General features: G+C 36.0%; 1 protein-coding gene and 1 non-coding gene across 3 annotated transcripts; both read left to right on the plus strand.

The window, feature by feature from the left end:
• The first annotated feature begins 2,438 nt into the window (after positions 1-2,438).
• On the plus strand, positions 2,439-25,940 carry LOC135689773 (uncharacterized). Of its 2 annotated transcripts, none has more exons than XM_065207112.2 (27): positions 2,439-2,566; positions 2,993-3,124; positions 3,760-3,834; positions 4,402-4,486; positions 4,801-4,929; positions 5,220-5,284; positions 5,463-5,581; positions 7,002-7,238; positions 8,187-8,954; positions 10,742-10,913; positions 11,532-11,612; positions 12,141-12,414; positions 13,567-13,674; positions 14,516-14,605; positions 14,889-15,019; positions 15,761-16,254; positions 16,860-17,031; positions 17,882-17,962; positions 18,980-19,280; positions 20,142-20,249; positions 20,775-20,864; positions 21,523-21,636; positions 21,777-21,881; positions 22,305-22,412; positions 23,522-23,627; positions 24,229-24,303; positions 25,099-25,940. In XM_065207112.2, exons 2-27 carry the CDS (start codon positions 3,012-3,014, stop codon positions 25,299-25,301), a joined length of 4,404 nt encoding a protein of 1,467 aa, XP_065063184.2. In that variant the 5' UTR covers positions 2,439-2,566; positions 2,993-3,011; the 3' UTR covers positions 25,302-25,940. The 2 variants fall into 2 exon arrangements, with proteins under 2 accessions (XP_065063184.2, XP_065063185.2); XM_065207113.2 differs by having other exon boundaries at positions 2,564-2,697.
• Positions 23,397-23,467, plus strand: Trnag-ccc (transfer RNA glycine (anticodon CCC)). The gene has a single exon. It is a non-coding gene; the product is annotated as a tRNA-Gly (tRNA).
• Positions 25,941-25,951: the final 11 nt, after the last annotated feature.

The raw sequence follows: 25,951 nt of genomic DNA on the forward strand, positions 1-25,951 counted from the left end.
GTTATATCATTAATGATGTTTGAATTGTTATGATTTGTATTGCTTCAACCTAGAGATCAAGGAAATGAATTTGCCGATAATGTAGAAGGTAAAACTTTTTCTCCTATAGGATCTTACTAAGGCTGCATCTCACAAAGGTATGTATGAAATCATTCAAGTTTTCGTTAAAGCTTCTTTCGTTGTTCTCTAGTAAAAATGTGTCATTGTTCTATTCAAATGCCGTGAATCCTTGGAAGAGCTACCTGGGGTGCATTTGTAACAAATTTCTTGATGGAGGCTTTTCCGATGGAGCATATGTCGATGAGGGGTCTTATACCTTAACTTTTTCGTAACTATTGGGGCAGTATTTTGGTATATAATGTCACCAGTCCAAACAGTGGGTGTAGCACAAGTTTGTAAAATTGATATAGCCTTCATGATAGCAAGAACCGGGACTGGAAGGTAGTGTGGAATGTCACCACAAGATGCTTGTTTTCATAGTTTATCTCCACAGCTTTGGATGCTAATTCATGTGATCTAGCTGAGTCTCTTAGCAAAGAAACAACTCCTACAGTTTTTTCCATATCAAATAAACTCTTTTCTTTATATAAGTACAATTTTATGAGAATACGTGCCTCAAAATTGGTGAGCTTCTGCAAAATGCAATTTCAAACAATTTTTAGCCATGTGTAGGTGCTTTTTCGGTGAATATTCAAACCTGTCGTCAAATGAAGGTTGTTTTGCTCACTTTGTTGACAAATAAGGCCTGAATCCTAGAGCGAGAAAGCTAGTATTCGCACTACTTACATCCTATTAAATTATGAACAAATTAAGAACAATCCAGCCTCAAATTTTCGGCAAAATTAAGAACAGTCAGCCTGAACTTAAATTTACTGGTTCTTTTGAAAGAAGAGTGTAGTATTTTTAATTGTCAAAGTCACTATCTTTTTCCATTTCCATATTACTCTCATTAGAAGCCTTAATTTTCTACCATAAGGGCAGGATAACTGATTTATCACATTACTTAATCATACAAATGGAGTTATTTTTGCATCTAAAGGCTTTTTTTGTTGTCTTTAGTCTTATAAAGCCCTTAAACCTTATGACTCCCAACAGACAATGGTGGGGCCAGCTATTACAGAGTGAGAGTGTAATGGGCGTTGCCAGTGGGACCACATTTTGCTAGAAACTTGATGACATGATGCTTTCTGTTTCCGCTCTAGAACCGTCATTAATTATATAACCACACGCCATCCCTGCCTTTGTCTGCTTTTATTTATCACGAATAACCCATTTTTCATAAGAATAAAATTTCTAAGGCTTTGCTTTAATACAAAAGTCTGTAAAAGAAGAATAAAATCAGGTAACTTTTAGCATCTACAATTGGAATTCTGTGACTTGGACCAGACAGAAGATTCTCCTTGACTGTTGCTTGCGTCTTAAACATTTCACGCATTATGTCATTCTTCCAGTTCTCTAGCATTTTCCCTAGATTTACTTTAGTTAGGGAATATCTGCAGCTTTCTGTCGGATGTATGTAGTCTTTATGGCTGCGGAGAGGTTTTCGGAAGCCCTGGGTCAAAACGGAAAGACGATAACCCCTGCGAGCAAACTGTTTTTGCGACCACACCCTTTAGATTAGCTTAAAACATATTTCAAAATCATTTTCTAGCAATCGTTTCACTATTTTTTAGACATTATTTTGTTCCGGAATTCAATACTTTAAGAGGCCTCCTAGATACTGAGGCCATGGGGCAATCTATCTAACATACCTCCCCTCTCAGAGGCCTTGCATGTATGCGAGAAAGAATAAGAAACAAATGATACTGCTACTGCGGCAAATCACAGCTTTTCCCGTTCATTACAACTCGCTGTTCATGATCATGGATGATGATATGCACAAGTGCGTTAATTCTTTTTGCAAATGGTTCCTTCAAATGCTGTTGTTTCTACATTCAATAATGGCCTCCTTTTTGCATCGCACCAACGAATGCTTAGCCTGAATGCTATGAAAATATGCATAAAACGTCGTAAGTTCACTTTAAGTTCGATTCGATATAAAGAAAGCTCCGGTACAAGACTCAAGTTGTCAAAGCTACTGACTGAAAAATATTTGTTAGTTTTGTTTTTATTTAAAATATCTTAGACATTCTGCTGAAATCTCCTCGATTTATCATACAGTTAATCACAATTTTTTTAAAGTTATTCCCCATCATGATGAATTAATTCTCTGCTATAATGGTCTACTTGGCTAGGTAATGTTTTGCACTACTTGGTTATTAGGTAACAATTGGTGACATTTAGTGGAATAAAAATATGAAAACAGAAGTTATGAAAAAGTTTATAGGGCAATGGGCTTGATAACTCTTGCAGTATTATCTCGTTATCCTTGACAACATGTATATGCAAAAATCTTATGGTATGTCCAGTCAGCGTTAATTTTAGAATATTAATTCTTCAAATATCCTTTGTAAAGCTCTTCTTACAGCCTCTGTATCAAATTTCGTGCCGCCAAAGTTGTTAGCCTCTTTTGCAAGTAAAATCGCGTTTCCTAGAAGCAGCTTATAAAGTCCGTTGGGAAATACAGGTATATATTTCGAAATATTTGCTTCATATTTCTTTGAACTGTCGGAAAGTACTCACAGAAGTTTGCGATAAATGTGAGGAAAATTTTCTTTACGGAAATTGTCACTGATAATACATACAGCGTTTGGTATTGTAAGTACAATCAGGTATTGTAATTCTTAGGCCGAATGCAAGAAAAAAGATTGTAATTTGTTTCCCTCCCAGCAATAACCACAGAATGAATGCTCTAACCCCAAAAACCGAATAGAAGAAAAGTGAACTGTCTGTTATGTTGAATTTCGAGTTTCATGAGATCTTTGGTTCGTAAAAAGTAAAAGATGCCGGGCTAGTTGAGTTGAATGCGTCATTTCTTTATCATCCATTATGCTTTTTAGTTAAGTCAAAATTTATTCAAAATCGTAGCTTTAGTAAAAATTTATTCCCATAGCTGTCGGAATCTGAACAAGATGTTTGGATTTTGCAAATCCAATTCTACCATTCCAATTGCGCATCTGGATTATAAATATATCAGCGAATGCAATAATGCAAAAGAATTGGAAAAACTGTTGAAGATACTCAGGTAATGGACATAATTTTTACATTATTTTAGCTCAATCTCGAAAAAAATTTGAAAGTATGTCAGGGTTTTTGTGTTTTTGTCAAACCAGTGTGGAAGCCATGTAAGACTCAGGCCAGAGAAATGCCAGCAATAAACAATAGAACAATAGAGACAGGGTGCATTTCATGTCAAGTGTATGCCAAGGTCCACTGGGGCATTTATTTAGGTATGCCAAAAATATGAGCAGTTGGTAAAGCTGTAGAGTAAACTGTGGTGTATGAGTCTTTGTTTCATTCTTTTTCATGTCAACTATATATGTGGCTAAGGGAAATTTTATGTACACCAGAAAAATTTAATTGGTTTGCACGCCAAATGCCAAAAAAAACCTGGGTGTATGCCAAATATCTTTAGGCCTAAATACCTGGAATGCAACCTGGCAAAGAGGAAACATCGGAATTTTGTTAGTCCACACCATAAAATCATTATCACTGTAAGAGCTTAAAAGTTGACTAAAATTCATAATAATCATGATTCTTCATCAATAAAAAATCAACAAAGTTTTAAGTGTTTTACAAGATGAGGTACAAAAATTGAATGGTTTATTGCTTTATTTTATTAGCTTTGCTTACAGAAAGTTATTTTATTTTGAATACCAGGTCTGGCGAAGAGGGCCATTATCCTGATCTTGTGAAATATACAGAAAAAAGATTGGATTCTTTAAGCCCTCAGAGGTTTGTGCTTTTTAACAGTCTGTTCTTGTTGCAAATTCTCTGAATAGTAAATAAACCTATTTATTTGGGGAAATTATGCCAAAAACAAAAAAAGGTTTGTTATAATAAAAACATACATGTTGAGTAGAAATCCAGAGCAGTTATTGAGAATCCATTTTAGCTGGCTTTTGGATTTTAGTATCGTTTTGATGTTAGATATTCTTGCATGTAGATTGGTTGATCCAAAAAAGGGAGGTTTGCGTCTGTGAACCATCTTTCAATTTGAGCAGTTAATAATCTACTGAAGGGTGTGATTAATCAGTTGTGCCACAGTTGGCCTTTCTGTGATCAAGGGAAATATCTTAATTCATGCCCACAAGAATTTTTTGACCCCAAATTTCAAACAACAACAATTTAAACCCCTACCCAAATAAAAGTACACTTAGTTGATAATTTTTCTTTATGCAGTTTTAACGGATACAATGAAATATGAAGTTCATTGTCAGTTGTTAATTTCGATATTTTGTGCTAAGGTAACATTACTTTTCTTTACACTGCTCCTTATAGTCTTTTTTGTTTTCATTTCAGCAAATTATTACAGAAAGAAACAAAAGTAAAATCTTTCAAGGAACTGGACAAGAATGAAAGTTCAGTGCTAATGGATGATTTGCTGGTAACATCAAATCTTCTGTCATACAAAATATCAGATATTTGATAAATTAGCCTGTCATCTACTTTAATTTTTCTACTTGTTAAAATATCCACCTTACCAAATGATAAATATTTGATCATAACATAACCACTTTGATCATAAGAACATAACAACCAACACAAAATATTTGCTGAAATTTTCAAGGCTAGTGTATTAAAATGATTCACTTTATGATTTATCAAGCATTTACAAGTGTTAGTTTTTCAAAGTCTATTTTATTTGCCCTTTTGTTTTTACTGTTTATTGTAATCTAAGTGTATAGCCGTATCTTACAGGAATGGTCTAGTCAAATGTCACATGTTGATAAAGAAATTCTAGAAGGACCAGCTAAGCCAAATTCTGTACCTGAATACCCTCCAATCAGAGTGTCATCATCTACAAAAGAAACTAAGAACAATCTACAGGTGACATGTATTTTAATTGTCTAGCTTTTCATCTTCATGTTCCTTACCAATGAACAAAGTTTTCAGCATATCAATATTGAATATAAGTTGATTTATTCTCTAAATGAATCAATTTCTAATTAACTTTCAAAAATCTGGCACTCAATCAATTTCATTTTGGGATTCTACTGAAAACCTGTGGAGATCTAGCCAACTCTGCTATAGTATCATATTCATCATTTTCCAAGATTTGTGCTAAATATTGTGTTTTTTCTCATCACTTAGAACTATTGTTTTACCTTTTTTGGCAGGATAAATCTTCAGATATCGACTCAAGAAGACAAGCTGCTCCAAGATCTTACACTGAGTGGGACAAGTATGAAGTTATCTTCGGATAAATTTATATGCCAAAGTTTTATGTATTGCTTTCTATACTTGGAGGACCCTTGTCATTGGCAGACTACAGTTTGCATTACATGTGAATGCTTGGATTACAATTTCTTGATTAATGATTTCATATCTCCTTTTGATTTATCTTTGATTTTTCATTTTAGGCTGAATGTTGAAAAAGAACTTAAGGATGTTGACAAAATTATTAATAAAAGTCCTTCAAATGAAACAAGGATAAATAACACAGCAAAGTCTGTTCCAGCAAAAGTTGAAATACCTGCAGGTAAAGTATGGTTGAAATGTTTTTCATCTTCGCTGTCCAAAGTGAAGATATTATATGTTTTTGCTCATTTAATGTTTCATATATTTTCATTAAACTTTGTCAAAACTCACAGAGAGAAAATTTGATATTTCTTTATTTGTGTTGTCTGAGCTGTTCCTGATGATTAAGAAATCTATTCTTGGCAGCATGATTGTGTTGTTTTCAGTAGCTTGGAAACATTTCAAAATTGGAAGGGCACAGGTAGGATAAGGGCACTGTGTCTCAGAAGATCAGATACTATCCCAAAATCCCTGAATAGGCTACTTCTAAGAAAAGGCCCTTTACCAAAAGTTTAGGATAGATATATGTTCCTGTGGATCTCTTGTTCAAGCATCGCTACTTTCCTAACATCTGCACATTTGAACTTGTATTTTGACCAGTTGTTTGATGACTGAAACAAATCTAATTACATGGAATTACAAGGTGAACCCAACAGCTTGTAGTCCAGTTATCACCATTTTGGTTTCTTTTTATGGAAGATTTGAAAATAGTAGTAGACAATGTATATATACTTAAAAATATTTTTATTTGATAGGTTGGTATATATAGTTATCAAGTACTGGTTAATTTGTTGAGATTATCTTCAGATATGCCCATTTGTTAATAACGTCTTGTGGCCAATCTGAAAATGTCATATTGACAAAAGCTCTATAAATTCTTGCCTTTTATTAAACACGCCATTCTTTCAACATTATCTGCAATAATAATTGACATAATAAGCATGTTGTAAGAATTTATCCCTAAATTAGTGCGTTTAATGTGTTTCTTACTGACCTTACTGAATTTTTTCCTGACTTGGAATGGTATTTCATTTCAGGATTTTCCAAGATTCTATGCAGTTTTCTAAGAAGTGTTTTTGATAAAAAAATTTGAGAATTTGTACTCTGTACCCTTCAAAATGAATAAAAGTTTTACTAAACTGACCAATGGGAATTCAATTTCAAAGTTTTCTCAGAATTTTAACACTTTCTCATGTTTACTTGGTGATTCACTTTTAAATCAGTCGTAATTTTCTGTTTCATTGTTTTCATGTGTGTTGAACGAAAAAGTCGCTTTGTATGTTCAGGAAATATCTCTTCCTTATCTTCCGTAGGCTTTTTTTCAACATATACTCTTCTTATGAACATTTTTCTACAATCCAGTGAATGCGGAAATACAAAAAAATTGAACCTGCCGCTACAAATTAGTTTTTGATGTTTCAGTATGTAAATGCAAAGCGGAAATGTTTTGTACTCGCACTATGTACCCGAAATGTAAATATACAGACATTTTTATCCGCAGATCTGTGTCTTCCTGATATTTGATAGCCAGAAGTTGACTTATTTACCGATCTTTGATTATATTGCAAGCATAACGCCAATACAGAGGTGCTCTGTTTTAGATTCAACAGAGAGCGACAAAGCTGCTAAAGCGAATCAAGAGAAAAACAAAGGGAACGAGGCTTTTAAGGCAGGAGATTTCAATGAGGCGTTGGTGTATTACAACCGAAGTATATTCTTGCAACAGTCACCAGTATTGTTCAATAACAGAGCAATAACATACATAAAATTGGAAAGATTTGAAGATGCCATAAAAGACTGCAATAAAGTTTTGGCAGAGGAGCCTGATAATTTTAAAGGTATTTTATTAATTTCTATTTGAATTTTAAAGGTATTTTATTAATTTCTATTTGATAGCTACCATTGGCTATTAATCATGATTGGTGCTTTGGGCTTTTTTATTTTGAATCTTGTTACTGTCTAAGATTATGCAGTGAGTTTTGTTACTGTCTAAGATCGGGCAGGGGTGTAGCTAGCGGGGGTATAGGGGGTGTGACTCCCCCTAATTCTTCATGAGTTTTTCGGTGAATTTTTAGTTGATGCAAAAATTCCCTGGTTTGTCGGTGAAAATGTCGATCGGTATGTGAATTAACACCTGAATTTCTCTTCATCTATGTCTTCGTCGGTAAATTCTGCTACCCATGACCCTCAACCCCCTAGTCTGGAAGGTCAAGCTATGCCACTGGGGGAGGGGGCATTGCATGTCGGTGCAGACATATGAGCATGGCCATTAACTTTAGGCATGTAATCCATATTCTATCATACCAAATTTTTGAGGAGCCCGAATAAGTGCTGGACTAGATTACATTATCGCAATATGTCTTGTGTTTGCTTATTTGCTCATCTCTTCAAGCCAACTTTTTGATAGATTAGGTATTTTGTTCTTATGTTAATTATTTATATTATAAATAGGATTTGTAGTGCTTTTATTGTAAGATCAGAGCTCGGGATGTATATTCGCAGTTAATTTAAGAGAATAATGGGTGAATTTAAATCATTGAATGGCAAATTACTACCTAAGAAATGTTTTATGTAACCTTCTTTTAATGTTTTTGAATGTGTCCATTTACTGCCCTCTGCAGCCATAAACTATTCTTAGTAAACGCATAATTATTGGAAACCAAGGATTTCCAATATCGTCATATATTTAAAGCAGAATGTGCCAATCGTAAAGTATACTTTTCATAATAGACATAATTATATTCGTTAGCTGTCGCTTTTGTAGAAATTGTTGACTTACTTTCCAGCATTTCTGCGTCGAGGAATTGCCTTAAAATCGTTAAAGCGATTTAAGCAGGCCTTGCATGATTTCAAAACGGTATTAGAGTTGGCACCAACAAACAAGCGAGCACAAAGTTTGGCTGACGAGGTGAGAAAGTCTTTGAAAGAAACTGGAAATTTGGATTATGATGCAAGTGGTGAACCGACTGTCAACGGCAAAGAAAATGGAGAAACGGCCAAAGGAAAACGATTGATTATCGAAGAAATTGAAAGTATCAATCAAAGAGAGAATGAAAAATTCGAAGTAAAAGAGGAGCAGCCTGTCAGAAAAGGAAAGCGATTGAAAATTGTTGAAGTTGAAAATGCCGAAGACATTAGTTCAGATCATAAAAAAGAGAACCCCAAAAATGGCGATTTCAGTCCGAACTCGCAAGCAGTGAATGTTGATGCGATGGAAACTGCAAAGTCGAACGAATCTCAAGGAAAGGATAATTTGTCAACAGGAGAAACTGCAGTTTCGGAGAAGGCGAATTCTGGAAGTGTAACGATGGTGGCTAATGAGGAACAAGATTTGAAAGGAAAAGATGTTACTTCCAATGCAACACAAGCTGAAAATCCAAGTAACGTAAATAAAGAATCTAGCACAGTTCACAAAGAATTGGTACCAGTGGCAGTTCTGCCAGTTCCAGAGGATGTACTGTCTTTAAAAAATGATGGAAATTCATTATACAAGGACGGACGATTTGCTGAGGCAAGAGATAAATATTCTGCTGCGATTGATAAACTGGGCAAAGGTATTTATTCTAAAAATGTTCTATTTTGCCTACTTTTTGTCTGAATCTTATACAATAACAATTGAAACTTTCTCTTGAGACAGGCCAGTTGGTAGTGGCGGGTACTATTTTGATGAAGTCTACAAGGTCCATCTGCTTTAGCTATTAGATGATAGATAAGACAATATTGTTTTATGGGAAATGTAACATCCCCCTCTCGTGATAACTGGCTAAGTATTTGCTCACATTTTGTATCGATATGCCTTCACGGTTAAGAACTTTTTTCATACGAAAAGGCTGTCATGCATGTATAAAAATGTTGCCAAAGTCTGTTTCCATATAATTATATAGGCAGGTACAATGCTGTGATGCAGCTGTTTTACGGTAAAGATAATGTTTTGATGTCGCAAGTTTTCATGGAAGCACTGTCTTACGTCGTTTCTGCGTGGGTATGACTGTGCTTTAGGGCTGTAGCTACGCCTCAAAAATGACTCATGCGATGGTTGTAGCACATCTTCATTCGAAAGTTTTCATGGAAGCGCTGTCTTACGTCATTCTGTCGTGGGTGTGACTGTTACTTTAGCGTTGTAGCCACGCCCCAAAGATGAATTCTGCTGTAGCACATCGGCATTCGAAAGTTTTAATGTAATCACGTATCTCATGCAGCTGAGCATGCTATAGAGTTCTCATCGTTTTAGTACAGCTCTCGCTGTCTCAAACCTCATTAGCGCTGATTCAAGGAGTTGTAGCTTAGATTTGTACACGTGAGAGATAATTTATTTTTTTCAGTTGCCAGCTTGGTTACTGCTCCAAAAATAATTATAAGAAACTTTGTACGTGCACAGCTGAGCAATCAAGAAGCTCAATAGTTACGATCAATTTAATCATATTTTATGTGAAGATTTCAACCCTGTTTGATACTGAGGGATTCATCGAACAAGAAGAATTTTTATGCCACTAGCGAAAAAACACTTTCACTGCATACAGAATAGCAGCGACAGGTCATGATAAGCTCCAGGAGAAACGTGCTATTCGTGGGAAAGTTTTTAAAACAAAACATGGCACTCTCCCTTGACCGTGCTCGGTGTCTCAGGGCCTGTTTATATGGACAAAATCATCCCACCTTCCAGCCTGTGAGCTGAAAGGTGAGGTCCCACCCTCCTATAGAATGACAGGTGTGATCTCGCCAGGGTGGGATGAGTTTCTCCATTCAAGCACTGAAAGGGGGATGAAGCTGGGATGCAATTTTCATATATACCCAATCAAATTTCGTCCCATTTATCAGCACACAAGCTTGAAGGTGGGGTGATTTTCTCAATATACAGCTGAAAGGTGGGATAGAATCAGCATGTAAACATTCGATGATTTCATCCCACCTGCCAGATGAGGGCTGAGAGGTGGGATAAAACTGCTCATGTAAACTAGCCTGTGCTCCAGACCCCAAACTTGAAAGTAGGGGTCTGGAACACAGTCTAATATAAACAGGCCCTTGGACTATGTTGAATTTTAAAGCCCTGGATGAAATTACCAAACCAAAACCAAGTCTGTTTTGATGGCCTCTGAAATGATTATTGCTCAACCCCCTGAAGGATGGTGTGTTGCCGATTTATTTTATCCAGTGCTTTTAACTTGGCTTTGATTTACAATTTATTGTTTATTGTTTACTAGAATACCGTCTTGTTTTGTATGGTCGTATTAGAATGTAAATAAATTGCAAGTTTATAAGTTTTTTATATTTATCAGAATTTCGAAGTAATTTCCAGCATCGATATATTTCCATATTCGCTAAGTAATCTAAATTATTTTAGGAACCAAGGGACATGAATTTTCAGTAGCTGTATTATTGAGTAACCGAGCAATGTGCAGTTCGAAAATTGGAGACTGCAAGGGATGCATAAAAGATGCAACAGAGTCAATAAAATTATCGCCAACTGCGAAAGCCTTTTTAAGAAGAGCCTCTGCATACGAGACTATAGAGAAGTATGTTTCCTACCTTATTTACCAGCAAAAGATGAATCAAATCCAAAATATCAAATGCAGATATAAAAACGGTCTTGCCAGAACCCTGTTCCTCTATGTAAAAGATATTGTCTTATTACGATATTTCTGCAACATTGTGAGGGGGATTTGGTTCAATTTCTGGCTAACAAAATGAGACATTTAGATTTTGTTAATCTTTTGATATCATAAGGAATTGCTTCTGACGTTATCGCTAACATCAATGTGCATTACAAACCTTGTTAGGCCAAGGCCTACCCACCATATACGTGGTGATCTTGGATCGCTCTCTACATTTTACGGTTTCGGCTCCTTTAATTGAGATTTTTCATTACTCTAGATACCTATATTTCCTCTAGAGATTCCTCTAAGGATATGTCGTCTAGATTAAAGGAACTAAGCTTCTCAAAAGGCTAATGGAAAGTCTCAGGAGATCCAGGGAACCTCCAAGATTCGTTATGGAATCACATGTCCTAGCTTTTCCTAGTTAAAGTCAAGAATAGTGATTAATGAGCCAAGTTCAATCAGTCTATCAGTCAGTAAATCAGTAAATCAGTAAATTACAATCAGTAAATCGGTCAATGTTTCTCTCTCTTTCAGTTATCGATACGCCTATGTCGATTATCAGACTACAGTTAGCTTTGACAATGCATTGCAAGCTGGATGGAGTGGTATTTCGAGGTATTGTTTTTCATTTTAAGACATCGACATATTAATTACTTTGTTAATGAAAGAAAATTTAAAAGTTTTACTGGGCAGTCAAGAGTGAGAAAGGGGGTAGCTTTACTTAGGGTTATACAAAAATCTGAATGTGCCTAAATTTTGTAAATGGTTGAAGGAAGGTCTCCTTTTATCATGTGAAATATCTTACTGAAATGCATCTTAAACTGCTCTATAGGGCGGGGCCACACTAATCTTCAGATAACCCCTTTCTTCATTACATTTCGGCCGCATCTCTTTTTGTCATCGCCTCCAATCGTCCAGGTTTTTAGCTGATCTGATCTGCATTTGGTGAATAGCAACTGGTTGAAAAATTGTATGCAAATAGACTTGTATTTTGTGCTTTTAAGGAGTCGTAGTAGACCAATTCTTTCTGTTAAATTTTTGCAGATTTTCCGTCAATATTGCGTATATATTTTGCTATTATTTTAGCTTGTATATTTTATCCGTAAAAAGAATCATTGCAAAGTGCAAATTTTTGTTCTATAGACTCACAAATCTGCTGCGAAATCGGGATGGCGCTGGCTGGAGAGAGAAGCTGCCAAAATCTGAATCCTACGCCAACCTTCAGAAATTAGTCAGTGGTTCTAATGGACAAGAAGCTCCAAGAATATCTAGTGGAAGTGCTCCCGTTTCAAGCAATGCACAGATTCCTGAAGCTAAATCTGGCTCTCCTAAAGTGCCGAAAATGGAGGTTGATATAAATCAAGTTGAAGCGCAGTTTAGAAATATTAAAGAAAAAGGAAATCAGTTTGTTCAGAAGGTTTGTTGCCTTGAAGCGTTTTTCATTATTTCAGTTTTTTTTTCACTATTTGCAATGAAGTTTCTCGATAACAGCCAAGAAGCTTAAAACTTAGGCCCATCAACTAATTTCTGATATGAAAGTTTTTTAAAAAGAAGGCAAATGGTATTGTGGTGATAGAAGGAAAGGATGTTTGAAAGATACAATGAGGGAAAATGTGATCAGGTCTAGTCGTGTCATTAGCTCACGTCATCTTTCAGTCCTTGGATATGCCCTTTGCGCACAAATACCAATGTGCTAAAGAATACTGAATTTTCTGTCTTATTGCTAAATTTGTGAAGTTTTATTACTGCTCCGAATCGTCAGCCAGATATCACCGTTTCCATAATTAATGTTTTTCATAGAACAGATTGCTCCTTATCTAGTTGTTTGTTGTTAAGATTTTCCCAGGCAAAAATATGTCCAAGCGAGTGTTTTTCAAAATTCTATGGAATGATAGGATGCTTCTTAATGAAAGTGGTTTAATGATTCTATGCGAAAACTGAGTTCTTTCGTCGTATTTCCTTATGCATAACGCTGTTGTCTTGTGAAAGCAAGGGTTAGAAGGGGATTCTCCACCAGTGAGTTCTTGCATCATATCGATGTATTTAAACTCTGTGCATAAACGATTGAGCTGAAACTCATACTTTTGTGAGCGTTGTCCATCATGAGCATATTAGTGACAGAAAGAAAAGGCCCTCTTTGCATTTAAGCGCTAATCCTCTCCAACCTCTTTGTCTTTCATCAGCTTATATTAGCGATTAGCAACATCGATGTATGCATATTTTGTTCGTTACATTTTGCATTGATATACTTTTTTATAAATGATTTCCAGCCTGTCAGAAAGACCATTTAAATGCATATGTTAAGGGAAAGGGATATGAAATTGTGACTGTCAATTCCCTGTATATGCTGATTCTCACGTTTGATAAAAAGGGTAGCAGGGGGCAAATGGGAGTTAGTTTCAGGGTCTTCAAGCTGTAATAAAAGTTTTGGGGCTGTACGAAAAAAAGAAGAAGTTGTTGTAGGCCAAAGTGTGCGCCATTTTTGACCTTTCCAACTACATTTTCTAAGTGACCAGATATCTAAACTATCTAAACTAAAGATATCTAAATTTTCTTTTTTAACTTCTAGAAAATGTTTGAAGATGCTGTTAATTGCTACACACAATGTATTGGCTTGCTGCCAAATGAAGTAGCTTGCTATACAAACAGATCGCTATGTTATCTCAAATTAAACAAGGTAATTAAACAACTATTCACTTCAATGATGCCCATGTGAATTGTGTATATGCCTACGGTCATAGTGAACGGGTCAAAAATCTGAGTGAGTGTTACTGAAGTGAGCTGCATGATGTTTGAATGTTGCCGTTTTGAATACTTGCTGCTAAGCATTCGAAACAGTTGCTAACCACGAATTGACTTTTTATCCTAATACTATAGATAATGTTATTCTCAATGAATACCGCAAATATGATGCTTTTTTGGATCTTTTATAAAAAAATACGTTTCTAAGTTAGAACCCAAAGTATCACGCTTAATGCGATCATCAGACAATTGTTCTATATATCAAAATGTTATATGTATTGAGAAATTGTGCACATTTTGCAGTTCTCGACGTTAATTTTTCAAAGGTTTTCGTCTCAGTTCGTTGAGCGTAGTGGCTGCACGCAGGCTAACTTAGAAACTTTTCTACACCTTTCCTGAGAGAAGCCAGTTCGTTCAGTTACCCTCACAATGTGTCCCTCTGTAACCAGGGAGGGCTATTTGCTTGAAAATCTCAATAATTTGTAATCTTCTGAAGAAGATAGAGGTATACTCCTGATAAAGCCTCTTTAGGCTTAAAGCAAAGTGCGCAGCCATTAACACGTCTTGTTTTGGTATAAATTTTATAAGTTATTTTAAAATAATATGCAAAAAATACGTGTATCATTTGGTATGTAATTTTCTTCTCGTTCTCGTTCCCCTTTACAGGTTTCCTTCATCTTTTTAATTTTTGTTTTGCAACAAACTTTTGTTCTTGCTAGAAAACAACTATTTTCTTATATTTGTTCATCATTTCTTATATCTGTCCTATTTTCTAGCCTTTGGAAGCGGAAACCGACGCAACGAAGGCGCTCAGCCTTCAGAAAGACAACATTAAAGCTCTGTTTAGGCGTGCATCTGCTCGCAAAGTAGGTGCTCGGTTATTGTCATTTTATCGAAAATTTATTCCATTTTGTTATCCTCTTTCGATTTTATCTTGTAGATATAGTTTTAAACTCGAAAGAATCTTCGTAAAATAATTATGATAACGAGATGCTAAGGGTCAAATTAATGTATTTTTTCATTTTACTGCCGTTTTTTATTCGTTCCATCGATTTATTTTACGAAACTCTTCTCTTACACCATATTTTAGTTTTAGTATATATATTTGAAATGTTGACGTCACGTGGGCATTTTACTCTTTCTTTCAAGATGTTGAATCGATACGCAGATGCAATGGATGACCTTTTACAACTTTTAGAGTGCGACAAAAGCAACATGCCTGCAAAGAAAGAACTCGAAATCATTAAAAAGCTACAGAATGAATCTTGTGTTGGAGAAGTGTATGTTTTTGGGATTTTCATTGTTCTTTTCGTCTTATTTGCCACTGTTTAAACCAAAAAATACATCTTGCAATTCTTGTTTAGAAACTTATTTCAAGGCTGCTGTTAGCAACTGAGAATGTCGAAATGAGCTGGAGCGGTTTCTCAAACTGACAATAAACAATTGGATTCGAAAACAATAGAAAATCAATGTGATTGTCTATAAAATTGTCTATAAACTAAATTTTGTCTTTCCCTGATGTGTTGCCAAATGTGTGCCATTACGAAGATACTCCTTGAGTATCCAAACCGTGAATAGCATAGCGAGATCAGTGTATGCAGATATATTGATTGTAGTAAGATGCTTTGGATGTCTTAAAGCTCATAGTTTTGAAAGGTTGCAGGGTATCGAAAGTTTCGCCTCCTGTTAAAGGCATCGAATATCCTGTCTACCGTAATGTTTGTTGTAGTTTGAAAAATGCAAAGACCACGCTAGGTACTTATACTTGTTGAGCTCTTTAGATCCGTTTTCTCTTACACATTTTCGAGTCATTTTGTTGTTTTTAGGGCTATAATATTCTAGATTCGATATTTCATTGTTTAAACGATGCAGCATATGTCGCACATTGACCATTTTTTCCAGCTTCAAGGTCATAAATGGCCTTTTAGGGAACTTGCCCTATAAATTAGTATGGTTAACGATTTAATGAACAAGTCTTCTTTGTTTGTACTCTATTTAGTATTTATTAATTTTGTCTACAGAAGCCGTGATGAAACGAAGACGAAGACAGTGCCGAAAAATGATACTTTACAAGATAAAGAAGAAAGTGGAAATACAATTTATACAAAAGAGAAATTGGTAGAAGAAATCCGCAACGCAGCTTTTGCAGAGCAGAATGCTGGTCCTAGAAATGTGGCTGAGAAAAAAGGGAAAAGATTAAAAATAATAGAAATAGATGAGTTAAATGATATCAATAAACTTGCTGATAATAATAAAGAAGAGGATAAGATATCTTTTTCTGGCATTGAAAAAAACGATAGAAAAGATACATTACCTATAGAAACAGAATCAGAAACCTTTAGTGGGAATTCTAGTTTTAAGGGCTCTGTCTATGAAAGTTTATTATCATTTGAAGGCATACATGTTGCTGATAGCTTAGAGAAGTTAATAGCAGAGGGAGAGAGATCATTTAATAGAGGCAGCTACGCTGATGGAACCAAACATTTTACCAGAGCAATAGATTCGATTTTATCAGGTTTGCTTTTCAAATGTATTTTTCTTTTATTTTATAATGAATGGTATCTTAGGCCTGTTTCAATTTCATTAATTAGGTCATGCTATGTTGTCGCATTTCCAATCGCGCAATTTTTTGACATCAAGTCAAATTAACCCTTCTAAATCAACTAAGTATTTAATATACAATTGTTGATTTTGTTGCATCACAGTATACACAGGGCCCACGCCACCGGGGTGGAGGGAGCCGGCCGGAGGGGCCATGGCCCCCCACTCTTTTGGTATGCAAAAATATTTCCAAAGAGGCCCTGTTTTGAAGCACTAAATTCAAGCTCGACTTATAAGACTTGGCCCCTCCACCTTGAAATTCGTGGCGTGGGCCCGATACACAAGTTATAAGGTCATTTACTTAACAAGAAAAACTTGTAAGATGTATCCTATGAAAAGGATAAGGCTTAACATTTACCATTTGTCTGATGATTGCATTAAGTGTGAAACTCAGAGTTGCATTTTAGAATCGCCCTGTCCTAGCACTGTTTGACAGACCGTAGTTTTTAGTTTTTGGAGTGAAACAGTAATTTTCATTACTTAATATATACATCAATTTATTTTCTCATGTGTTGGTAGGTCCAGAGCGCCCGAAAAGTCTTCTCGCTGGTCTGTATCAAAATAGAGGTATCTGCGAGTTTAGAGCTGGGGACTCCAAAAGTTGTGTTGATGATGTAACCGAATCGCTGAATTATGACGTCAAAGCTACTTCATACGTTCTGAGAGCGATTGCGTTGGAGAGTCTAGAAAGGTTTGATGTTCCACCACTTTCACGTTTCTTTCAGTTAAATGCATTTTGATCAGCTAGGATGGCCTTGTCCGTATTGACTGCAAATAGATCCACACGATTTCTACAACGAATACAGTTGCAGTTCGTAGTGAACGTGATATAAGACCTCCAACAAGTAAAAGTTCAGGTCAATGAGCCTCTAACTCTAAAAGGATGCAGTAAACCCCCCCCCTCCCCCTAAAAATGAAACCAGGAATTTTTCTTCTTTCATTGAGCACCTTGTGTTCAGGAACCTATTCTAGCCTGTCTAGTCTCTGAACCATCCATTATCTTGAAAAGAAATCCCTATTGCCAGGCATCATAGACAAAGTTTATCATCTATGTACACCTTAGAACCTGATCGTAACGAGGAAACTTTAATCGTGTCATTCTCGTATACACTATATCTACCTCCAAACCCCGTATGCATTGCATCTAAACCAAAAGCCAAGATTAATCTGAATTGAAAAAGTAGGCTCTGTTTTGCAGGGATACATTGTCTTTAGCATTTGATATCCTTATGGTTGATAGCCTGTCTTATTCTGGTAGCATATACTATGATGCTCAACAGAGTTCTAAACGTGGAGTACCTCCGCGTGTGTGAAATAAGTTTAATTGTGCCAAGTTTTTGGTAAGTAATTGCTAAATGGGTACAACTTTATGAAGCAAGCCAAAATAACAGTAATCCGTATCTAGAGGTATTTGTGGAGGTCTTTTAGGCTTTGTGATCAAAGCTATACAAAAGTAATGATAACATATTCAAAGTTGTGGTTCAAGGCTTCTCATCTGCATTTAACGCATCGATAGGTATAACGGTTACTCCATATTTCAGGTATAGAGATGCCTACGTGGATTACATGACTGCGTTGCGAAAAGACTCGTCTATCAAAATGGCATGGGATGCATCAACAAGGTATTTCTCTATAATTTTTTGCTGCTTCTTTTTATTAGCATCATGTAGCAGCTAGAAGTCTTGAAAGAACTTGGTTTGGGTTGAATTATCTTTTTTACAAGCAGCTATTACCCAAAATGTTGCATGTTAAGACTATGAAAAACCGCCACTTCTTAAAAAACTTTTTAAGTAGTAGTTGATGGGACCCCTTGAAAGATATATGCACAGCTAATGGTTGCGCTTTGCTTTTTTGTACACTACGTTTCAGCCCAGCTACATGAAATTTAAAGAATAAACATTTTTTGAGGAGGTCGATTACTTCATTGCGTTGCAACGTCTTAGGAGTCCGGCTCATTTTTATCTTCGGGTAAATACCAACGTACCAAAGGATGAGTATCTCCACATTAGTAGGACTTTTCAAACATCGTATTGCAATTCTGTAAATATTTCGGCCACACCCTTAAACTCCCGGCCTAAAATAAGAGCTTGTGAGTTCCAATGTAAAAGATTTTACACTTGAATACTGCAATTTATCTTTAGAATACCTTTAATTCGATATCACAATCGAATCAAATACTCTTCATTTGAACTAGCTACCAATTTTCAACCATTTGTGTTAAGAAGAGGAGAAAATAAAGGGGACTAAATGCATGCAAACACCTCGTTGCCACACTCTTTTTATCAAAAATTTCCGGAAACGACCTTTTGACCAACGAAATGTATCAAGCTGAAATTTTGGAATTTACGTATCTCAATGAGAGCTATTTGCTCACAAAAACTTATTGTATTCTGAAGGCATGGTTACAACATCTGGATGATTAGGCGTGGAATTACCTTTTATGTTTCTATCAACTTTGAAAACTGTTTCAAGTGTTTGTAAAAAGCTTTGAAGAACGCATGCGTCAAATACGTGTGACACAAATCTGTTTTGTAGCTTGAATGATCACTCTTTAAATGCTTTTGTGCCGAAGAGTTGCAAACTATAGTTCAAATAGATTTTATCAGTATCAGATCCGTGACGTAATTTTTCTTTTAAAGGCTCATCGATATTTTACGAAATCAAGATGGTCCTCGTTGGAGAGATAAGTTACCAAAACAGAATGAACCGGAGCCGGATCGAGCAGGAAACCAAGAAGACCGGTCGGAAGACAGACATGAACCGCAGCAGCAACAGGGAAAAAGAACAGAAATAGAGGAGGACCAATTGTCTCGTGATGAAGCGGTATTAAATCCGGAAATCAGTTCAGACAAAGAACAAATAAAGTCAGCGAAAAAATCTGAATCAAGGCAAGAAAGGTTTAAGAAAGCAAAAGAACTTGGCAATAAATGTGCGCTAGATGTACGTGTCTAAAAAGGCTTTGTATATTCATTTGTTTCGGCTGTGTTTAGCTGGTTGTTTTTTAAAAACACAATTTTGCTTTTTAATTATGATTTTTTCCTATAAAATTTGCCAGCTATTTATTAGAAATGTGGACGATATGTAGTTTTTCATAGCCGTTTACGAATTATTTTGAGAGATGGCTGAAAGGTCCAAGTTAGTTTACACTTAATATTTTTTTGCCAATACCTGTGTACTTAATACCGTTATTTTTTGGGAGCTTGTAAAATTAGAAACAGTCTAAGTTTATGATTTAGAAAGAAGCCTTTTTAGAATTAAAAACAATCCTGGCCAATAACTGCAAACATAACTGGCCTGTTCTTTGGCACCGCAAAATTTGAAGATAGCACAGAAAACTGAAATAGAGTTTTGTATACTATTTTTCCGTATTTCCATGCTATCTTCAAGTCTGTACAAAACTTTTCTTCGGTCGAACAGACTTTCTTTTGATGCTGACATACAGATTTTCACAACAGTAAATTTTGAAGAGGTTTGTTATCCTTCCTGCCATTTTCGAACCTGTTGGAAAATCTTTAAATTAATAAATAGAAATTTAATATACAAAGTTCTGAAAATGGTTATCCTCTCCTTGGCTAATTGGGCAAAACCTATTTAAAAACAGTGATTAAGGCATAGTGGTTCATTGAGCTTTCGTCTTTTTGGACTCTTTGTGTTTTTTACGACAGAATTTCTTGTAATCTAATCAAATTATTCTTAATCCGAACCTTTGAGCCAAATCTTTTGGAATTAGATAAAGTTTCTAGTCATCAGCGATTCGATTTGCTGGATATTTGACACGTATAGCGGTTTGTTTGTTCGTAGGGGAATTTTCAAGATGCAGCAGCCCACTACAGTCATTGCATCGATCTGTTTCCAGAAGAAGCTACTTCTCTCACCAACAGAGCTCTGTGTTATCTCAAACTCAATAAGGTTTATCTATTCTCTTCAGTTTCATTTTGTTTTATAGAGGGGAACTAAAATCTGACGATTAATCAAGCAAAGTTTTTGATGTGTGAGATGGAGACTGTCTTGATATGAATTACAAAATTCAATTCCATAAAGACATTTTATCTCTTTTTTCTAAATTAGTGTGCTTGTGATAGTTTGTGATTTAATTTTTAACTTAAAAGATCGATGCTTGCTATCCACTTTCATCACTTTGTCAGCGGTTAGTAGCAAATTTATAGCAGAATTAATCTTAGGGGCACTTCAATACTGGTATCTTTGATGTTTTGTAATTCCTATAGTATGGTGCCATGGAAGAAGGCACAGAAAATGTATCGTTAACTTTTGCTGTCCAACAGACGATAATTTTTTTTGGGCTTCTTCGGACCACCAAGTAATGCTTCTCTAAATAAGTTTTCTGAAAGACCTGTAATCTAAATTTCTGTAAAGATCTGTAAAGACTTCAATTGACAACCTTGTTAACAAGTTAATCTTCCTATTTTGTTTCAGCTAAAAAAGGCCGAGAATGATTGCACAAAAGCTCTTGACTCGCAGCCAGGCAATATAAAAGCTCTTTTCCGGCGGGCGCTGGCGAGAAAAGTAAGAATTATTGGTTGCTACATTATGGTTGAGGTTAAAGTCTTTGAAATTTTGTGTACGTGTAATGAAACGTCTAATGCAAGGCACAGCGCTATCTGTGACTCTAAAAGAAGATTTTCTCATCCCAGTTTTATGTTCTGGTTTTTACTAGAGCTCAGAATTCTCATGTTCAGTTTCAAAGATAAATTTAGTTCATTCTTGGATTATTTTTTCTGTTTCATCTGGACTAATCAAGAATCAGAATAAGCTTAGTCTTATTGATTTGCTAAATCAACCATTGGTGTAAGGGGAGACTCACACAAATACATTTTCAGGCTTTGCATCCTATAGACGTATTCTCTAGATCTCCCTTGTCTTGGCATCAACCAAGAAAACGTTTTTTTTAATATTTTGGAGAAACAGGCCCTTCAAGTTTAAATTTTATAGCCTTAGAGAGGAGGAGAGTAGAAAGACAGAGACAGAGAGGGTGTGTGTTGGAAAAACAGGGCTTAGATTTTCAATTTGACAGCCTAAACCAAAGGAGACAGAGAAGGGGGAACGAGAGAACAAATAGTGTGACAAACAGGATGTGTGTGCTTACAAACCCAACACAAATGTAAATGCCATGGTTTTCATAATGTTCACAATAAAACCAATGTCTTATTTTTACCTTTTACAGACACCTGGTAAGTACAAGGAAGCACTGCAAGATTTGACTGCACTGTTAAAACTAGACCCACAAAATGGTGCGGCTAAAAAGGAACTAGAGACTATTAAAGATCTGTGGAGGGAAGTGAGTACCTTAAGTTTGTATTGACAGTCTGCCCAGTTGCTATGGGAACTACTTTTATCTGGTATCTTGTTTTAGCCAACACCCTCGTTTCATATTCGATATTTAGTCTCGTATTGATTTTTGTTATTCTTTGATTGTAGGAACTGAAAAACTTAGCATCGAAAACGAATGAGAAGAATGGGACAGCAGCTAGTCAACAAAAACCAAAGAAGGGAGCGAAAATCGAAGAAATTCCAACGAAAGTGGTGAATTTTAATGATGTATTTTCACCTAACATCTAATGCCATTTTATATCGAATTTATATACAAGTTGTTTTTCACAATTTATGAAATCAACAAATAATTGTCTACAATATGTTTTTTATACTAGGGCATAAATTTAATTCAAGTGTATCTGTCTACACTATTTGAATGTTGTTTTCAAATAATTTTTTAGGGTCCCCGATTTGAATCAATTTGGAATCTATTTCACAACCTTGTTTCTCTGTGGAAACGTGCCCCATTCCACAAATTCTGTCGCGTCAAAACTGACCGAGAATTTTCTTGGCGATGGAATTTTGAGTGGGAATTGTTTATAGACGTTTGACGCTTTTAAGTTGATGCCAATCCTGACTTTGTTAACCTCATATTGAAAGATCTAATTTTATTTTCTAACCTGCTTTTCAAAGGCTGGCTCTCAACCCAAAGAAGGAACTGCCTGCCAAAAAGAGTCGAACCAGGGTAGAACAGGAAAAGAATCTATGCAACGATCCCCTCGAAAATTTCATCTTAGAAAAGTATGCTACATCCTATTCTTGAAAATATTTTCTTACAAATTCATTTTAATAATATTTATCCTAAGTTTGAGCAAAGTATCGAAACAATTGTTACGAAAGAGATTTACTACAATGTGAGCCCCAGGGTTGTATGTCGCTTAGTTTTTTATGCTTGGGGTTCTAAACGCGCCTCAGAGCTATTTCAAAACTCCAAAATAACACGGGAGATCGAAATTGCAGTTTGCTTGAGCACCCCACGTAGTAACTTGAGCCAAAAAAAATTAGCAAAAAATGTTTCAGATTTGATTTTCTATTCCTCCAACCTCCCCAAACCGTACGAGTATTTCAAAGGGGAAGTCAATGCCTCATGAGACCAGGGCCTCCGGTGAAGGGGGCCGGGGACCATGGCCCCCACTTTTTTGCAAATTAGTATAATTTTTCACGAATCTTTTGTTATGGGTGTTAAATTTTCTCTTAGCCAATAGAGACTTGATATCGGTATTGAGCTATATGTTGGGAATACTTACGTTCCCCAAGAAATCGTTATGCTTGAAACCAGCGACGTGTGCTAAAGGGTTGGGGGATCTGGACCCCTGCTTCTCAAAAACATGGCCCTCGAAATTCAACCATAATATCGATTGCATCTTTACCACATTGATAAATGGTTGATTGTCGGTTCAACAAAATAATGTTTGATGTCAATGGATTAAAAAGGGTCGTTGCCTTCTTTAGGATATATCTGTGCGAAATTTACCTGAGGTCTACACCCCAAGAAACCCCCTCCCCCACTTTTCAGAGACTACATCGTACTTTTCAAAAAGTCAAATTCCGTTAATTCAACATTCTCTCGACTTGAATATTTCGAAAAATATCTCTACATAATTGTCCAAAATTGCGCAAATTTTTGAGAGTTTGAACGTTTTACTTTCGTCATAGAATTACTTTCAAGATCAATGACTGCGTATGGACTCGATATAAGTCAACTTTTTCTCTTTTTTGGCGCAAGCGCCGCTGGTGTAGTGGTATCATGCAAGATTCCCATTCTTGCGACCCGGGTTCGATTCCCGGGCGGCGCACTTTTTTTCGAAAACTTTTCCACTATTTTGAAATATATTTCTAATTGTTTCAAGGCGACTGGATTTGAGTTTCTAAAAGCGTGGAATGAATTAAAAGGTAAAAGTTTAAAAGAACATGCCGACTTACTGTCTCAGATTGAGCCTTCTCAATTGCCAAAAGGTGAGTTATCAAATCGATTTCTTCTCACAACGAATGCGATCAAACCTTGAAAAGTCTTAAATGTTTTATGAGATTGTTGTGACTCCAAATTGACAAAATTAAAAAATTAATTTAGTGAAATTTCATTGACATTACGACTTTTTATGTATCTGAAATTTCTAAGCAAACAAGACACTTGTATCGTGCTTGTATTGTGTGTTTCAGTTCCTAAAATGTTGTCATGACCAGGAGGGAAAGTAGGGAAAACCCAAGCCTTCTTCCTCGATCAGTAACAGATTTACAAGTTTGTCGCGCTTAAGAATAATTTTGGCTCGTAATGGAAAATATTACCCCTGTACCCTTTCTGGACTCTCACTGCATTTCTGCACCATCTTTCCACCCTCTCTGCACTGTCCTTGCACCCTCTCTGCAACATCCTTGCACCTTTCTGTATCCTTTCCGATCTCTTTCTTCATCAGTCCTTAAAATTTCTTCACCTTTCACCTTCACTGTACCTTGCCTGCACCCTCTTGGCATCCTGCCTGCACCCTCCTTGCACTGTACCTGTTCCTCTTTACCAACTCAAGATTAATATACAATTTTCCATTATCTCGCTTTGCAGTGATATCAAACAAAATTGATGGTGAAATGATCCAGACGATCGTTTCCTGTGTCCATGAATTCTTCATGACAAAAGGTAGCTACCTCATTTATGATTTTGCTAAGCACACAATTTATTTTTTATTCATAAAGAATGACAGATTCTGCATATTTATGACCATGTGAATCGAGTCTCTGGCACATATGAAATAATTCCCTTTGAGCTTTGGTAGGATCATGTGAATGTCGTGTTGTGGCAAGCCCTAGTTGAAGCATCTTGTTACAAGTCAGGGACCAGTTGTGGCTTTCGTGGGTTACACTAGATGAGACATGTGTCTTATGATCTTTCGCAATTTTATCTTGTTGATGGTTCCAGTCAAATAGCAAGAACTTACATCGTTCTGTTTAAGAAGCAAAGGCCTGGTTTACATAAGATGTTTTATAACTAATACAGCTTGTAATGTTTATAAAAAGTTACTTTCTATATTCTCTCATGGATTTCAATGAAATGTCTAGTAAGAGATACTTTTTATTGACGGTTCCTCCGAATAACGCACAGATAGTCATATTATAAAATATGTTTTCTGCGGTGAAAGCTTCAGAGAGACAACCTCCGAACGATGGACACTTCTTACCCTGGGTACCAGAGCCGCAAAAATTAAACGGCAGCAAAATATAATGAGAGCTGCGGAGGCGAATAAGAGAGAAGAGTGAAGTAGACACTTCTCTACAACGGAAGCTGCTCTACAACCAACAGTAGCTATGGGTTCCTTGGTGTCCGGTAAAACAAAGTTGTCCGCTATTCTCAAGATTCATCATTCTACCTAGTGGTTTTTAAAGCTTCGACTTTTTTGATTAAATGTTTAATGTATGTTATTAAATGTTTTCCTAGACAAGTTACTGCAAGGCTTCAACATTCTGAGATATACAGGAAAGGCTGATCGGTTTAACATGGGAATTATGTTCTTGTCAACGAAAGACCTTTCCAACATAAGACGAGTCATTGAAGATTTCGAAGGAAAACTGAAGGACTCGAACTCAATCGTCTCTGCGAAGGAGATTAGTGAGTTGAAGAAAGCCTACAAAGTGTCATGATAAAGACATTTCTATTATTGCGTATGATTTGAAATTGTTTGAGTTTACGAAGTATTCAAATGTGTCCTCTGCCTTGCTGTGCCCCCCCCCCCCCTAGATATTTTAAATGCAATCCAAGAATTTTTATCTTTTTATGATTTTGTTCATGTTCAGAGAGGCTTGGAAGATAAAATTCTGCCCTTAATTATTTGGTCTTTTTATTGAACGCTTGCATCTGATGCCCGCACCCCTTTGCAAAGGGCAAAGAATTAAGCCACCCTTCGATCGATACTGCCCATCGTACCCTTGCTGTCTGTGATCTGTATTTGTCCTCCAACTACTTTTGCTATTGAGACTATAGATTTATAAACATACCACCCGGCTCCTACTACCTCAGGTGCATCAATCAGTTGAAATCATTTGCATTTCTTCATCTTCTTGAATATTCATTGCCTTGTGCGTGTTATTATGTTTATTTGTTTGTTTGTTTGTTTCATGCTTGTTTGCTCATTTGTTGTGGGTTGTCAATTGCAATTTTTGTGGGTTTGATTCGCCTACGGATGAAATGATTGAAAAGATTTGTATTATTAACTTCAGTCTTACTTATCCAATTAATTATGTTATCATCGAAAAAAATACCCAGTGAAAGGCAATTTGTTATTGTGAATTTT

The sequence above is a fragment of the Rhopilema esculentum genome, chromosome 5 (assembly GCF_057945365.1).
Source record: "Rhopilema esculentum isolate cy_ngs chromosome 5, ASM5794536v1, whole genome shotgun sequence".
Classification (NCBI taxonomy): Eukaryota; Metazoa; Cnidaria; class Scyphozoa; order Rhizostomeae; family Rhizostomatidae; genus Rhopilema; species Rhopilema esculentum.

Excerpts from the sequence above, each read along its gene's own strand:
- LOC135689773 (XM_065207112.2), top strand. The coding sequence starts at position 3,012 with ATGTTTGGATTTTGCAAATCCAATTCTACCATTCCAATTGCGCATCTG. Across the intron at positions 7,239-8,186 it reads GGAGCCTGATAATTTTAAAG|CATTTCTGCGTCGAGGAATT; the intron begins GTATTTTATTAA and ends CTTACTTTCCAG. Across the intron at positions 23,628-24,228 it reads GCCTTCTCAATTGCCAAAAG|TGATATCAAACAAAATTGAT; the intron begins GTGAGTTATCAA and ends CTCGCTTTGCAG.